Source organism: Lithobates pipiens, unplaced genomic scaffold (genome assembly GCF_037356315.1).
Source record: "Lithobates pipiens isolate NorthernLeopardFrog02 unplaced genomic scaffold, aLitPip1_a1.2 Scaffold_13, whole genome shotgun sequence".
NCBI lineage: Eukaryota > Metazoa > Chordata > Amphibia > Anura > Ranidae > Lithobates > Lithobates pipiens.
The window spans coordinates 180,704,026-180,721,755 of record NW_027507718.1 but is presented as its reverse complement, the minus strand read 5'-3'; the positions used below and the strand labels follow the sequence as shown (position 1 = coordinate 180,721,755).

Genomic DNA, 17,730 nt, shown 5'->3' with positions numbered 1-17,730 from the left:
ATCGCAAAAAGTGGTCTGGTCTTTGGCCAGCCAAATGGTCCGGGACTTAAGTGATTAAAGCATGTTACACAGCATAGTACTTCTGCGGTGTAATTTGTCTCTTTCTATGCTATAAAATACCTTGGTTGATACAAGCTATACTACACACTGTGCCTGATTTTTATTTTTTTAATCATGCCTTATACCTTATTTCACAGCGCCGATGTGCAGTCACGTGACCTCCCAGCTGAAGTCAGAGGGGAATCTCAGCCCCTCCCACCATAGTCCTCAGATCAGGAAAGGAGAGTGGTGGGATGTCACGTGATGCGCTGTCTAATAAGGTACTATAATATACAACTATAGGTTGTATAATTTAAAAGAAAAACACGGACAGTGTAGTATAGCTTGTTATAAGAGAAGGACTGCCAGTAATTGTCATCACTGACTTTACGAAAAACTTTACACTTACAACCACTTTAATTAAATTCATAGGATTTACAGTGCATCTGGAAAGTATTCACAGCGCTTCGCTTTTTTCACATTTTGTTATGTTACAGCCTTATTCCAAAATGGAATACATTCATTATTTTAATTAACCTCCAAATGCTACAAGCAATACTCCATAATGACAAGTTTGTTTGAAATCCTTGCTTTATAAAAAATCAGAAGCGAAAAAAAAACACATGTACATAAGTATTTACAGCCTTTACCATGACGCTCAAAATTGAGCTCAGGTGCATCCTGTTTCCATTGATCCCCCTTGAGATGTTTCTACAACTTGATTGGAGTCCACCTGTGATAAATTCAGTTGATTGGACATGATTTGGAAAGTCAAACAGCAGTCTATATAAGGTCCTACAGTTAACAGTGCATGCATGGGCGTCCGTAGGTAGGGGCAAGGGGGGGTCAAGTGCCCCCGTCTGGAATCAGTGATCGGATCTTAAATTCAGCACAATTGCGTCGATATCGGGGTGCGGACAGCCCGCACCCAGGTTCCAGCCACCAATGGGGTGTCACCATTAAGGTGCTGCCAAGCCCCTCCATCAGTGTAGTGTGACTTTGGGCTCTTTTCCCTGCTCCGTCCAGCAGAGAACGCAGCGGCTCTGTGACAGGAGAAAGGCGAGCTGCGGGCTATCAGAGGTTTCCCCCACTCACCCCCCCTTTCTCCTTTCAGGGAAAAGAGATGGCAGCTCTTACCAAGTTCCCTGCCCAGCTTCCTGCCTGCTCCATTCCTTTCCTATTGGCCATAACTGGGGGCCAATCAAAGGAGACTAGGAGAGGAGAGCATCATGGAACATTTAGTCCCAAGATTGGCGGCCCCATTTTCCACAGGGAGGAGGCTACAGCTCAATCAAGAGAGATATTGAGAGACTGCAGCCTGGAAAAAAGCTGAGGGAGAGAGCACTACAGGGCAAAGAATAAGGAGTGTGGAGGGCGGAAGCCAGAGAGAGAGCCACGCTGCCCAGCACCACCAGAGAGAGCCACACTGCCCAGCACCACCAGAGAGAGCCACGCTTCCCAGCACCACCAGAGAGAGAAAGACTGAGCCCCTATGAGGGTATAGACACGCTACACTACTGACTAGAGACACCCCCGGAGAACACAGAGTGAGTAACTGTCCAGCCGGAGGGATCACTGCTGTAGTTTCACTGTGTCTGGTAAGAGGGTCTGTTAGCCATTATCCGTTACTTATCCTAGGCACGGTACTACGTCTGCAGTCTCTGACCATGATAATGTAATAATTACATTGTCAAAAAGTAGCGGTGCATGGGTGACCCTAAAATAATGCCCCCCCTGAAAAAAGTTCTGTGGATGCCTATGAGTGCATGTCAGAACACAAATCAAGTCATGAAGTCCAAGGAATTGTCTGTAGACGCCCGAGACATGATTGTATCAAGGCACAGATCAGGGGAAGGGTACAGAATTTTTTCTGAAGGATTAAAAGTCCCAATGAGCACAGTGACCTCCATCATCCATAAATGGAAAAAGTTTGGAATCATCAGGACACTTCTGAGTGATCGGGGGAGAAGGATCAGGGAGGTGACCAAGAATTCAATGGTAACTCTGACAGAGTTTCAGTGTTTCTCTGTGGATAGAGAACCTTCCAGAAGAACAACCATCTCTGCAGCACTCCCCCAATCAGGCCTATATGGTAGAGTGGCGAGATAGAAGCCACTCCTCAGTAAAAGGCACATGTCACACAATTCTCACACAAAACACAATTCTCTGGTCTGATAAAACAAAGATTGAACTCTTTGGCCTGAATGGCAAGCTTCATGTATAGAGGAAACCAGGCACTGCTCATCACCTGGCCAATACCATCCCTACAGTGAAGCATGGTGGTGGCATCATCTTGCTGGAGGACTAGTCAGGATCTAGGGAAAGATGAATGCAGCAATGTCCAGAGAAATCCTTGACGAAAACCTAATCCAGAGTGCTCTGGACCTCAGACTGGGACAAAGGTTCATCTTCCAACAGGACAACGACCCTAAGTACACAGCCAAGATAACACAGGTGTGGCTACCTGAGAGCTTTGTGAATGTCTGGAGTAGCCCTGCCAGAGCCTAGACTTGAACCTGATTGAACATCTCTGGTGAGATCTGAAAATGGCACCAATGCTCCCCATCCAACCTGGTGGAACTTGAGAGGTCCTACAAAGAAGAATGGGAGAAACTGCCCAAAATAGGTGAGCCAAGCTTGTAGAATCATACTCAAAAAGACTTGAGGCTGTAATTGGTGGCAAATGTGCTTCAACAAAGTATTGAGCAAAGGCTATGAATACTAAAGCACATGTGATATTTTTTTCATTTTTTTTTTATTTTGAATAAATTTGCAAAGATTTCAAACAAACTTCTTTCACATTGTCATTTTGGGGTATTGTTTGTAGAATTTTGAGGAAAATAATGAATTTAATATATTTTGGAATAAGGCTATAACATAACAAAATGTGGAAAAAGCAAAGCACTGTGAATACTTTCTGGATGCACTGTAGATGAGTTGTCTGTTGATAACTGTGTTATGCAAGTTAATTGCCTGTCATTGTATATGTGAGTTTTTGTTTTTCAGAGTCAAGTTTTTTGAAGGGCCTGAGCTGGTTGCAGATTCTGGGGTCATAATTGACACCACAATGAGGGGAGGACGACTTGGAGTCTTCTGTTTCTCTCAGGAGAACATCATTTGGTCCAACCTAAGATATCGTTGTAATGGTAAGTTTGATATTTTTGGATGGGAAGTATGCAGTGGTTTTAAAAGCTCAAGCCATGTTATTGAATAATTAATACCAAAGAGCAATGAACTATTCTGAAAAGATGTACACACCTCTATAAGAAAATATCTTCAAATGAAGATACTGGTTTGTCAGTTATACCATGTTTGAAAACTATTAAGTAATATGTACTAGAGAACCTTGAGGATAAAGTATGGAGGCTGTCACTGTTGATCTCCTCTTCTGAAAGTACCAATTCCCTGGCTACCCATTAAGCATTAGAGTCACTAACCTGGAACAAGCATGGAACTCTTTCTAATCTGCATTCTTATTCTGGGTCTGCATTCTAGAAAGTATTTAAGCCAGAAACAGCAAGGGCTTGCATTGTCAGAAGTGAAGTATTTGCAGCCCCTCTTTTTATTACAGAATACTTTTTACTTAAAGTACACATAAACTCAAATCTTCTTTTTCAGTATGTTTGGCATCATGTGTTAATGTATAAAGTTTTCCTAAGCAAAATTTATATATATTTTTTTTATGAATCTGTTCCTAAATTTGTTACCTAGAGTTCGTGCCAGTGACAGTACTATTAACATCATTATTGTCAGCCTTTCATGTTCAGTTAGGCATAAGATTGCCCGTCTGATAGGTCTGACGTGGCAGAAACTCTAGGTAAGGAGCTTTGCAACCATTTCTCTTTCTGTTACATTTTTTCTTTTATATTGAAACACAATACTTTTTAAATAATGAGCAGTTGAACTGATACTCCAGGGTAGGGAAATCTGAGTTTCTAACTCAGGTAAGGGAAATGCAGATGTTCTAGATACTCAGGTTGAACTGGATAGACTGGTGTCTTTATGCAACCATACTAACTATATAACTAACTATAAAAGAGGGTAATTCATCCACCCATCACTGAAATGTGAGTAGTGAATGTCAATTCAACAGACTCTTTATATGTTTGGTTAAGCAGATTTTGTTCCAAAAAATATCTACTGCCAAAATGGGAAATCTCTTGCATTTTTCCATGTTATGAGCTTAAATAAATCATAATTGATCAGTGGCGACCCATCCATAGGGGGCGCTCAGGCGTCGCTCCCCCCCAAGCTGGCTGCAGTGAGCACAGTGGCTGCAATGGATAGTTTGTTTGCGGCCCCCAAAAATGTTGAGCACCAGCCCCCACTGTAATTGATAACTCTACAATATATAGATAATATATAGAATACTGCTGTATTCACATTCTCATGTGTGGGTCTGAGTGTCAGATCAGCTATCTTTGTGCAGTTAAGTTCAAGCAAGATTTTATATATATATATATATATATATATATATATATATATATATAGCTCTCTGAAATAGTGTTAGTTTATTTTTTTATCAAATAGCAAAATAGAAAGTAAATGAACAGACGAGAGATCCAAATCAAATCAATATTTGGTGTGACCACCCTTTGCCTTCAAAACAGCATCAATTCTCCTAGGTACACTTGCACACAATTTTTGAAGGAACTAGGCAGGTAGGTTGTCTCTAAGTAATCCCAGACAGACTTGATAATGTTGATATCAGGGCTCTGTGGTGGCCAAACCATCACTTTCAGGACTCCTTGTTCTTCTTTACGCTGAAGCTACCCTGTTTCGCCAAAAATAATACCTAGCATGATTGTCGGTGATGGTTGCAATATAAGCCCTACCCTGAAAATAAGACCTACAAGGACTTTAACTAGGGCTTATTTGGGGGTAGGGCTTATATTGCAGCCATCACCGACAATCACGCAAGGTCTTATTTTCGGGGAAACAGGGTAGCTGTTATTAATATTCTGTATATTTGGGGTCGTTGTCTTTCTGCAGAATACAGTTGGAGCCAGTCATACTCCTCCCTGTTGGCATGGCATGATGGGTAAATATCTGCCTGTATTTCTCAGCATTGGGGACACCATTGATTAGCAATGTTGGGGACCATAGACGCAGTGGTCTGCCACTCAAAAGGATGCTGCCATTTCAAAATTCAAGATTCTTGAATCACCACTCAGTGTGATTCATTGCAATCACCCTTGGCAAGAGTGGCATGTGAATCTTAAGCAATTAAAGCAGAAGTCCTGGATTCCTAAAACATAAAGTAGAAGTTGTGCCTGCATTTATAAACCTTTAATCTACAGGTTTACCTGAATCAGAGAATCTACCTACTACAAGTAGGTGGAACATCGTATGCAAGCAACACTGTGTTCAGTATTTTAAATGTTCTCTATTTTCTTTGCACACAGTAGGTCATCTCCTCTTTACATCCTACATTTGACACTTTTCTCAGTTGATCATCCACTAATCTCTTTATCAATTTAACAACATCTGAGAAAGAACTTTGTTCATACTCTGGGGGGGAAAAAAAAACTTTATTCAAATCTTAGTTTAACTTATGCCTACCCCACTTTTTTTATGTTTGTATTGTTACAGGTTGCTGAAGCTTAACCAAAATGTTTTTTTTTACAGATACAATCCCGGATGACTATGAGACATTTAAAGAGCAGCGGAGAAAAGCCTGAAATGAAAACCACTTGAATGCCTTCATATAAATTTAGGAGTGGGTGCCCAGTGCATTTTTTCATAAACATCTTTCATACTCTCACCTGTCTCAAATACCTAAATACAATATAAAGACTGGTTTTCTGCACAATTTATTTTCTATGCAACTGCTACTGTAAATTCTACAAATATATGAGAAAATGTACACATGTGATTGTAAATTTCACACAATTACTAAATAAAGGGCATAGTATAGAAATAAAAGAAAACTTCTACCAGAGTCATTGTACATCTTAATCTGGCATTAACTGATTTTGCTAAAGGAATAGAGACTTTGCAACTGATTGTTCACTTAGTGGAGTAAATACAGTGAAGCTACCTTTCCCATTTCCCTTTCACCAAAGAAAAAGGTAAGAAATGTGAAACACCTTATAAGCTAAAGCAGCGATTTAGGGACTAAATTTTAATTCTACACATGAGCTTCATCTATCTACCATGGATATTACAGGTGGGTTAACTTTGCAGTTTTATTTACATTATTTGATCATTTTATTTTACAAAGAGTTCAGCAACCTACTAATGTGTAACAAAAATGAATTATATAGATTTCATTCTATGCAGGAAATCAGTAAAGGAATTCAAAAAGAAATCACTACCCAAACTAGGCTCATTGATTAGCCCAGACAAAATGAACAGAACACAGACACAATAAAGACATCAGGTGTTACCAGGGGGTCTTCAAGTGTAAATACCAGTTATCTAAGAACTTCAAGCTACTCTTTGACAGAATGTACCTTGAGCCTGAACCTAAAATGGAACAATAACAATAAAAAATTCCTTTAAATATAGTGCCTGGGGGGTCCACTTAGTTTGCCTGTAAAGTGGCACATCTGTACCATGTATAGCATCTGCTTCAGTAAAATTTACATTTCTAAAGGAAAAAAAATGACATTTAAATTGCTGACAATACAGTCCCTTTGATGACAATAGAAAAACGTTAAAAGGCCCTTTGGGTCTGGTGTGTATTTTGAGGAACCCCCACCCCACCCCAAAAAATCCATACCAGACCCTTATCCGAGCATGCAGCCTGGCGGGCCAGGAAAGTGGGGGGATGAGGGAACACCCCCCTAAACCATACCAGGCCACTTGCCCTCAAGATGGGGGGGTGCACCTTGGAGGGACTCTTTCTGACAACCCTGGGCTGTGGTTGTAGGGGTATGCAGCCAGATCCCACCTCCCCCCCCCCCCCCCCATGTGAATGAGTATGATGATCAGAGTACTCCTACTCATAACCATTCACCAAAAGTGCATAAAAAAATAAATAAAAACACACATACAATTTTTGACAATTCCTTTATTAAAAATTAAAAAACAATGTTCCCATGATGTAAATCCATCATCAATCACAATGCCCGCAGTCGCTGCCGTACTCAAAAAAGCAAAACAAAAAAGCTCTGTCCGCAAAAAAAGGCTAAACTGCAGACTGCTCTATTATCTACCAACTCTAACAGATCCTGTCTATAATGAGCCTTTTCTGAGCTAGTAACATCCTACTAGTTCCCACAGGAGTGAGCATCAGGTGCTGCGCTGTGAAATACAAGTTTTTGCAAGAGGAAAGAAGAGGTCTTTTTATAAATGGGGAGGAAGTGTCCCTTTGTTCATAGTTCTAGACATTTTTCAAGTTGAGCATTCCATAATTTCCTACCCCATCCAAGTTCTCAACCCCTAATAAAACATCAGAACATCAGAACAAGCCAAGGACAGTTTTCTGTGAAGGAAATGTGACTGACTGTGCAGCAGTGGGGACCCGGGACAGTAGCGCCTCCTATGGGAGTAGTGCTACACTGAGTTTCCAAACAAAAGGACTTGCTGCTCCAGGTGAGACAGGAAGCCTAATGATATCACAGGTGCCCGCCGCGGCTCACCTACGCATACGATCAACACTGAAGAAATGGCTGCACTCCAAGATCCATCAAAAATGGTAGATGCGTTTCACACACTAACAGCAATGAATAAGTGCACCTGTTATTGTGTGAAATGCGTCTACCATTTGTACTGTCTGTAACACTTGGGATGTTCTTTATTAACCACTTCCTGACCAGCGCACGACGATGTACGTCGACAGAATGGCACGGGCAGGCATATTGGCGTACATGTACGTCCAATATTCGATGCCGCCGTGCCATCGGGAGCGCGCCGCCGGCGGCGCGCTCCCGCGCTGGTCGGGACCCCCGTGAGTCCGGTCGCGGGACCCGTGGACTCGATCGCCGCGGGCATCCCCGCAATCGTCTCACGGAGCGGCCGAATGGAGGAAATGCTGTGTAAACAACATTTTTCCATTCTGCCTAGCAACTAGTGACGCTGATCTCTGCTCCATGTGATTGGAGCAGAGATCAGTGTACACTAAATGAAAGCCCAACCCCCCCACAGTTAGTAACACACCCCTAGGAACACTTAACCCCTACACTGCCACCCACTGGTTAACCCTTTCACTGCCAGTGTCATTTACACAGGAATCACTGCATTTATATAGCAGTGATTACTGTATAAATGACAATGGTCCCAAAAATGTGTCAAAAATGTCCGATGGGTCCCCCACAATGTCGCAGTCACAATAAAAATCGCAGATCGCCGCCATTACTAGTAAAAAAAAAATAATAAAAAATGATTAATAAAAATGCTATAAAACTATCCCTATTTTGTAAACGCTATAACTTTTGCGCAAACCAATCAATCGCTTATTGCGATTTTTTTACCAAAAATATGTAGAAGAATACGTATCGGCCTAAACTGAGGGAAAAAAATGTTTTTTTATATATTTTTGGGGGATATTTATTATTACAAAAAGTAAAAAATAATGAGTTTTTTTCAAAATTATCGCTCTATTTTTGTTTATAGCGCAAAAAATAAAAACCGCAGGGGTGATCAAATACCACCAAAAGAAAGCTCTATTTGTGGGAAAAAAAGGACGTCAATTTTGTTTGGGAGCCACGTCGCACGACCGCGCAATTGTCAGTTAAAGCGACGCAGTGCCGAATCGCAAAAAGTGGTCTGGTCTTTGACCAGCAAATTGGTCCGGTCTGAAAGTGGTTAAACAAGAATTTTGATGGATCTTGGAGTGCAGCCATTTCTTCGGTTGCTGCACTCAGTTTGATGAGTATTGCTAGAGAGTTTATTTTTCTTGGGTGAGTACATGTGATCAGCACAGGCAGGGCCATCTTTAAGGCAGGGCAAAAGGGGCAGCTACCCTGGGCCCTGTCATTGTTGTGGGGTACAAAGCAGCTGCCTCATACTTGCCAACTATCCTGGTTTAAATTCCCTTGTCCCTTAAAGTTTTAGTCCCATGCTGTGTCCAGATATCTCAGTGTGAACTGCTGCTACTAATGCTGCCCAGCTCTGACCTATTGTTGTGTACAGATGACTCACCTGCAGACCCTGTGTTTACATGTAAATAACCTCCAATCATATGTAAATAGGGACAACATTCATATGTAAATAGCTGCATCCGGTGTTCTGCCGTATAGTGTCCGGCCATCAAATAGTGTCCGCCCCGTACTGCGCATGCGCAGTACGGAGCAGACGAACCTTCAGAAAATCTCCGAAGCTAACGGGCGCCTGCGCCGTGAGTGGAGGTGGTAGCCCCACCATCCAAGGGTTGTGAATATTAGAGGGCCCCTGGCGGGCGAGCCTCGCTCGCCACGCTTCGGGCTCGGCCTCGCTGTGTTTGGCTCTTTTTTATTCCTACTCTATGTCCACTTGGATGGTGGGGCTAGAACCTGGACTCACGGCGCAGGTACCGTTCATCCTCAGCAATTTTTGGAATCTGTGTTGCTGTGTACTGCGCATGCGCAGTACGCAGCGGACACTATCGGATGGAGGACATTATATGACAAGACACCGGCAGCATAGATATGTAAATAAAGGCGGCATTCGTATGTATATCATACCCCCTGCAGTGAGGAGATGATGTGCTGTAACCTCTAGCAACCAATCAGTGAGCAGTATTACTGTACAGTAATCTCTAGCAACCAATCAACAAATAGAAACCATGTGCTGTAACATCTAGCAACTAATCAGTGAGCCTTAATGTGTGCTGTAACCTCTAGCAACCAGTCAGTAAGTGGTAATAATACACTGTAACCCCTGGCAACCAATCGCTGCCTGATTTGATACAGTAAACTGATTTTAAGTCTAGCTGATATTTATTGTATGTCTCAGAGCAGGTGGAGAGCAAAATTGTATGGGGGGGGGGGCCAAGAAAATGTTTGCCCGGGGTCCAATCAATATTAAAGACGGCCCTGAGCACAGGGCCAATCAGCACTGTCCAGAGAGAGGGTCAGATGTCCCGTAGCCTTATAGGAGAGTCAGGGAAGAATTAAAACTCCTCCTACAAGCTTTAACCAGATACTAATAGAAGTCACAAGACAAGAGATTTAGCAGTTTATATTTACTAAAATAATTGCATTTCCATGTTCTGTGTTCTGTGGGAGAACAGATATAGTGAATGCAGGGCCCTGGGTTTAGTGAGGTTATCTTATTTGTATTTCTATCTTAAAGCAATGATGTTGATGTAAATGATCTGGTTCCCTGACAGGCAGCTTCTACACCCCAGAGGTTTTCCATGATCTCCTTGGCTTGAAGTGTAATGTAACAACATTAAAACTGAAGCGCAACACCAGTGCTAAGCATTCCAGATACAACTTTATTTCACTAAAAGTAATAGGTACAATCCTAAAAGAAGCCAACATTGTTTTTGGGGTCCATTAGGTCTTGATTAACAACATAAATAGAGTAGAAGTGAACTGGACCTTTAATGTAATTTGCTTCAGTGTGATTTCAAGCACATGCCTTGTCAGCAGCTGTAAGTTGTATCTGGACCTCTTATAGATTGGAAGTTTTGTAAATACAGAAATTGAATTAACTTTTTATTTGCTGCAATTGCAATCAGTTCTCTTGGCACTGAAATGTATCATTGGGATACTGTATGAACCTGTGTTTTTTCCATATCAGACCTTACTATATTGTTTGCTGGCTTTCTTCTACAGATGTCACACATTTAAATGCATGCCACATTATAGTAAATTAACTGTCATGCTATATATATATATATATATATATATATATAATATATAGATTAGGGTCGTTACTGATTAAAATTTTCGCATTCAATTATTAATTTTTTTATTATTGATTAATCGACTAATTTCGATTAATTATAACACACATACAGATCCAACTACTTTTAGCTGATCTCCTTGCATTGCAACTCTGCATTAGTCAATGGTAAATGTGGTATACATTATATACAATCATCCGACACTAGTTAGTTTCCACAATCCATGACTTAACTTCACAGTTCACACAAATACGTTTTTAAATTCAAACTGTAGCACTGACATAAGTAATTTTTTTTTCCACTGTAGCATGACAATCCCTTCACCTCCGGTCTAACTAATCACTCTCACCTTATGGCATGGACCTCTGTGCAAACAGGTGGTCATGCAAGCGGTATCAAAAGGGTTAACACGAACCATAAACTTCTCTCACGTCTCCTTGGATCTCAGTAAGAACGCCAGGTCATGGGTAGAAAGAAAAGATCTAAGTGCTCACTGCTTAAGTATAAGATTTCATTTTTGTGTTCAAACACAAACTACTCAGATGATAAAAACACAGCATGTAAAACCGACAATCGCATTAGTTCCGTAGGGCAGCAGCGGGTGATGTCATGTGTAGCTCCTCCCCCTTACGCGTTACGTTCAAGTAGAACTTCTATGTCACCGGACTCCTCCCCCCTTCCCTTCGTTAGCAGACAGAGGCATTTGGGGAAGGGGGGAGGAGTCCAGTGCATTGATGTCCGTGACATCACCAGATCTCTGATGGAACTCCCTGAAGATCCAGAAGACCCGGAAACCCGAAAAGAATTTTGATCGATCAAAAAAAATTATCGTTTAATCAAGGAATTAATCTTTCATTTCCACAGCCCTAATATAGATATCTCTCTCTCTCTCTCTCTCTATTATATATATATATATATATATATATATATATATATATATATATATACAGGTCCTTCTCAAAAAATTAGCATATTGTGATAAAGTTCATTATTTTCTGTAATGTACTGATAAACATTAGACTTTCATATATTTTAGATTCATTACACATAACTGAAGTAGTTCAAGCCTTTTCTTGTTTTAATATTGATGATTTTGGCATACAGCTCATGAAAACCCAAAATTCCTATCTCAAAAAATTAGCATATCATGAAAAGGTTCTCTAAACAAGCTATTAACCTAATCATCTGAATCAACTAATTAACTCTAACCACCTGCAAAAGATTCCTGAGGCTTTTAAAAACTCCCAGCCTGGTTCATTACTCAAAACTACAATCATGGGTAAGACTGCGGACCTGACTGCTGTCCAGAAGGCCATCATTGACACCCTCAAGCAAGAGGGTAAGACACAGAAAGAAATTTCTGAATGAATAGGCTGTTCCCAGAGTGCTGTATCAAGGCACCTCAGTGGGAAGTCTGTGGGAAGGAAAAAGTGTGGCAGAAAACGCTGCACAACGAGAAGAGGTGACCGGACCCTGAAGAAGATTGTGGAGAAGGACCGATTCCAGACCTTGGAGGACCTGCGGAAGCAGTGGACTGAGTCTGGAGTAGAAACATCCAGAGCCACCGTGAACAGGCATGTGCAGGAAATGGGCTACAGGTGCCGCATTCCCCAGGTCAAGCCACTTTTGAACCAGAAACAGCGGCAGAAGCGCCTGACCTGGGCTACAGAGAAGCAGCACTGGACTGTTGCTCAGTGGTCCAAAGTACTTTTTTCGGATGAAAGCAAATTTGGCATGTCATTTGGAAATCAAGGTGCCAGAGTCTGGAGGAAGACTGGGGAGAGGGAAATGCCAAAATGCCTGAGGTCCAGTGTCAAGTACCCACAGTCAGTGATGGTCTGGGGTGCCATGTCAGCTGCTGGTGTTGGTCCTCTGTGTTTTATCAAGGGCAGGGTCAATGCAGCTAGCTATCAGGAGATTTTGGAGCACTTCATGCTTCCATCTGCTGAAAAGCTTTATGGAGATGAAGATTTCATTTTTCAGCACGACCTGGCACCTGCTCACAGTGCCAAAACCACTGGTAAATGGTTTACTGACCATGGTATTACTGTGCTCAATTGGCCTGCCAACTCTCCTGACCTGAACCCCATAGAGAATCTGTGGGATATTGGGAAGAGAAAGTTGAGAGACACAAGACCCAACACTCTGGATGAGCTTAAGGCTGCTATCGAAGCATCCTGGGCTTCCATAACACCTCAGCAGTGCCACAGGCTGGTTGCCTCCATGCCACGCCGCATTGAAGCAGTCATTTCTGCAAAAGGATTCCCGACCAAGTATTGAGTGCATAACTGAACATAATTATTTGAAGGTTGACTTTTTTTGTATTAAAAACACTTTTCTTTTATTGGTCGGATGAAATATGCAAATTTTTTGAGATAGGATTTTTGGGTTTTCAGGAGCTGTATGCCAAAATCATCAATATTAAAACAAGAAAAGGCTTGAACTACTTCAGTTGTGTGTAATGAATCTAAAATATATGAAAGTCTAATGTTTATCAGTACATTACAGAAAATAATGAACTTTATCACAATATGCTAATTTTTTGAGAAGGACCTGTATATATATATATATATATATATATATATATATATATATATATATATAGATAGATAGATAGATAGATAGATAGATAGATAGATAGATAGATATTTCACTCAGTGTATCAGAAATATTAATACATTTGAAGTATTTTCATGGGAAATGCATTACCATTCATCGGACCCAAGTACGAATGTGTCGCAGTTCAAAATCCTTTCTATGTGGCTTGCTGTTTCCATGAAGATTAGACAAGTCACATGCTGCTTCTCACCCCCGTGTTCTCACCTAGACAACAAGAATTATTTAGCACATGTGGGATTGTGAACAGAAAGGACAGCTTAGGCTGTGTTTGAAATTGAAAACAGCAGCAAGTTGAAATCAAATGAAAAAAAATAATAATTGTAAATGATGTTTTGCTGCATTATTTGATTTTATGTTTAGCAAATTTCTAAGATAATCGAGTGGGAAAGTGCTAGAAACAGTACCGATTATATTTTACCTAGGTGGAAATAAATAGATGAATTAAATAGATTACGTATCTGCAGAGAAAGTTTGCTTTAGACCTTCTTTCCTATAACCATGCCTGTATGCGTTGCCTTTGGATGCTAGCAGCCACAGTTAAATACAGAATTGGTGACATAAGGTCCAAATATAGATGTACTGTATATATATTTTATACAGTGGGTATAGAAAAGAATCGCCCCCTTTAAAATAATCAAATTTTGTTGCTTTGCAGTCTGAAATGAAGACAGTTTTTGTTTTATCCAGCTGGATTAACTCCTTTACAACTTATAGCATCCGAGTGAAAGATATAAGACCAACATGTCGGGGGAAAAAAAAAAAAAAAACAGAAAACACTGTGTTGGAAAAAGGACCCCCCCCCCCCCCCGTTGTGTCAGTATTTTGTTGAACCACCTCTTGCTTTAATTACAACCTTTAGTCTGTTGGGATATGTCTCTACTAACTTTGACTTTGCAATATTTCTCACAGAAGTGTTCAAATTCAGTTAAATTTGATGATGACTGTTTGTAGACTGCAGTCTTCAAGTCATTCCACAGATGATCAATGAAATTTAAATCTAGGTTCTGACTAGGCCATGCAAGGACATTGACCTTTTGCTCCTTGAACCACTGTGTGGTCATTTTTGCTGTGTGCTTTGGGTCGTTGTTATTTTGGGAGGTAAACCTTCCCATTATCAACTTTTTGGCAGAGGGTAGAAGATTTTCCTGACAAATTTGATGGTATTTTGCCCCATCTATTTTTCCTTCTATCCTGACAAGTGCTCCAGTCCCTGCTGCAGAGAAACACCCCCATAACAGGATATTACCACCTCAATGTTTTAAGGTAGGAATGGTGTTATTTGGCTGGTAAGCTGTATTGGATTTCCACCAGACATATAGTTTGGTGTTGAGGCCAAATAATACAAGACTTGACCCCCACCCCGCACAGCCATTCACTTGCAAGATCAGTGTATTGCTGTTTCTCCACCCATGGCTCTCGAAGCCCCGTATGCAGCTGAGAACAGATGTCATGTGGTCAGTTATACAAAAAAATGGAAAATTGTATACTCACCTTTCCGTAATTTTCCTTTCCTGACGCATCTTCATGGCAGCACACACTGGGTTGTGACTCCGCCCCACAACCTGACAGGATTGGATTAACTATAAATTTGAAGGGGAGACACCCTGCTGCATTCTCTGTAAATATCATCACAAAAGAAACAGGGAGGGCAACTGTGTGCTGCCATGAAGATGCGTCAGGAAAGGAAAATTACGGAAAGGTGAGTATACAATTTTCCATTTTCCTGACGCCTTCATGGCAGCACACACTGGGAAATAACTCGCCAGTTGGGTGGGTGCAAGTAAAATAATATTTATTCCTTATAATGCTGAAGAATTGGCTCTAATGACGGATCTGCCGAAGTCGGCCATGGATAAATGAGCAGAATCCACCTTGTAGTGGGAAATAAAGGTATTCCTGGAGGACCACGTTGCTGCCCTGCATATTGTCTCTGGTGAGACCCTGCAATACGCTGCCCAAGAGGTAGCCACTGCCCTAGTTGAATGAGCCCTGATGTCTTCAAGAATCGCCGTATGCTGGGTGGAGTAAGCTTTTTTAATGGTTCTGACTAATCAGGATGCAATAGTGCATGAGGAGGCGGCTTGCCCACGCCTGGTTCCATGGGGAATGATCAAAAGAGAGTACGTTTTCCTAAACGAGGTGGTAGCAGTTAAGTAGTTCATGATGGTTGTTTTGACATCTAGTGGATGAGGATTACCCTGAGCGTCCGTGAAGGATGGAAGGATGATGGTTGTAATGGAAGGAAGTTGCCACTTTGGGTATGAAGTGTTCGGAAGGTCTGAGGACTACTTTGTCAGGAAAGAGAACTAACTTAATGCTTGGATCTCCGACACTCTCCTAGCTGATGTAATCACAATGAGAAAAGACAGTTTTAAAGTCAAGTCCCATAAAGAGATAGTTTCAAATGGAACAAACGGAGGAGAAGCGAAAGCATGGAGAACTATTGAAAGATCCCATAATGGAAAGACTGGCCTCCTGGGGGGTTTAATGTTTAGATAGGCTCTGTAAATTGGATTACCAATGGGTGGAATGCCCACTTAGTATCTGTTTTAGCTGACAGAGCTGATACCTGAACCTTTAGGGTACTTAAGCTTAGACCCTTGTTGACCCCTGACTGGAGGAATTCCAGGACCTGAGAGGGTTGCGGAGAAAGGGAATTCCATCCTTTCTGTTGTGCCATGAAGCAGAATCTTCCCCAAACCTTTGAATAGATGGTATTGGTAGTGGCTTTCCTGGCTTGCATCAGGGTTGACTTCATGAGAACAGCCTTGCGCTCTTAGTCTAGCCCTCTCAATCTCCAGGCCATCAGGTGCAATTTCTATGATGCAGGATGTAAAAATTTACCTTGAGACAGAAGATCCAGAGTTATTGGGAGAGGAACTGGAGGTTGAAGGCTGAGCTGTAAGAGTCGTGAACCACAGCCTCCTCGGCCACAGTGGAATAATCGTAAATACCATCACCGAGGATCTCCTAAGCCTGGATAGGAACCTCACAATTAACGGAGTTGGAGGGAATATATACCCCAACTTGAAGTTCCATGGGTGAACTAGACAGTCCACTCCCTCCACCGATGGGAATGAACCTCTTGACAGGAATCTGTGGCACTTGGTATTCGTCGGAGTGGCTGCTAAATCTACTTCCGGCATTCCCCAGATTTCCGTAAAGGAGGGAGAAAGTCTGAGGGTTCAACCACCACTCGTTGTTGGATAGCGTTTCTCGACTCAGGCAGCCGGGTAGTATGTTCTGTGCCGCTGGGACATACACTGCTTTTAAACTTGTTAGATGTATCTGAGCCCATTCCAAGATGGGCCGAACTTCTTCCATCAAGGTGGCACTCCTGGTACCCCCTTGCTTCTGAACATAAGACACTGCTACTTGGTTGTGCATTCGAATGAGCACATTCTTGTCCGTCAGAAATGGTGCAAATGCCCTTAAGGCATAAATGGCTTCCCTGGGCTCTAAAATGTTTGAGACCAAACCTTGAGCCTGAATATGCCACTGGCCCTGGGCTGCCTGGTCTTGATAGTGGGCCCCCCAACCGCTCTGGCAGGCATCCGAAGTGACTACTTCCGGGTCTGGAGGGACTATCGTTTGTATTTCCTGAGATTGCTCGGGCGCATCCACCACCATATCGATTGCTTCACCGATCTGGAGATGAAGATGGGCTGACGCATTGAGACTCCATCCCACTGCCTGAGGAATGAGTTCTGTAAGGTTCTCATGTGTCACTGTGCCCATCGCACCATGGGTATGGTTGCGGACATGGACCCTAGTACACTCAGACAGGCTCTGGCTGGTAAGTGATTCCTTGATAGCAGCTTCTGCATTTTCTGTATCAGAGGCCGGATCTTCTCTTGTGGGAGCTGTATCTTGTTTGTTTTGGTGTTTAGATCTGCCCCTAAAAATATCATATTTTGTGTGGGTCGCAGACAGCTCTTTTCCCAATTGATTATCCACCCACTTCTGGAGGGATGTAAGGAGGATTTCTCGGTGATGAATCAACGTCTCTTGATCCTTTGCTAAAAGTAGGATGTCATCCAGATAATGGTGGACGCGTAATCCCTTTTCTCTGAGGAAAGCCACCAACGGTAACAATACTTTTGTAAATGTCCTGGGTGCCGAAGAGATGCCGAATGGGAGGCACTGGAATTGGAAATGATGTTGGTTTATGGCTAACCGGAGAAACTTTTGAAAGGCCGGATGAATTGGTATATGCAGATAAGCGTCCGATAAATCTATTGAAAGCATCCAATCGCCCAGATTTATTGCTAGAAGTATGGATTGAAGGTTTTCCA

At 41.9% G+C, this 17,730-nt stretch overlaps 1 protein-coding gene across 1 annotated transcript in view; it reads left to right on the top strand.

Moving 5' to 3' along the window:
* The window catches only part of COMP (cartilage oligomeric matrix protein), a 192,903-nt gene extending 186,962 nt beyond the window's left edge, over positions 1-5,941 (top strand). The window contains exons 18-19 of the mRNA XM_077475942.1: positions 3,046-3,185; positions 5,668-5,941. Of these exons, the coding sequence (XP_077332068.1) occupies positions 3,046-3,185; positions 5,668-5,720 (193 nt within the window). The 3' untranslated portion in view covers positions 5,721-5,941. The remainder of the gene's footprint in view (positions 1-3,045; positions 3,186-5,667) is intronic.
* The last annotated feature ends 11,789 nt before the right edge of the window (positions 5,942-17,730 follow it).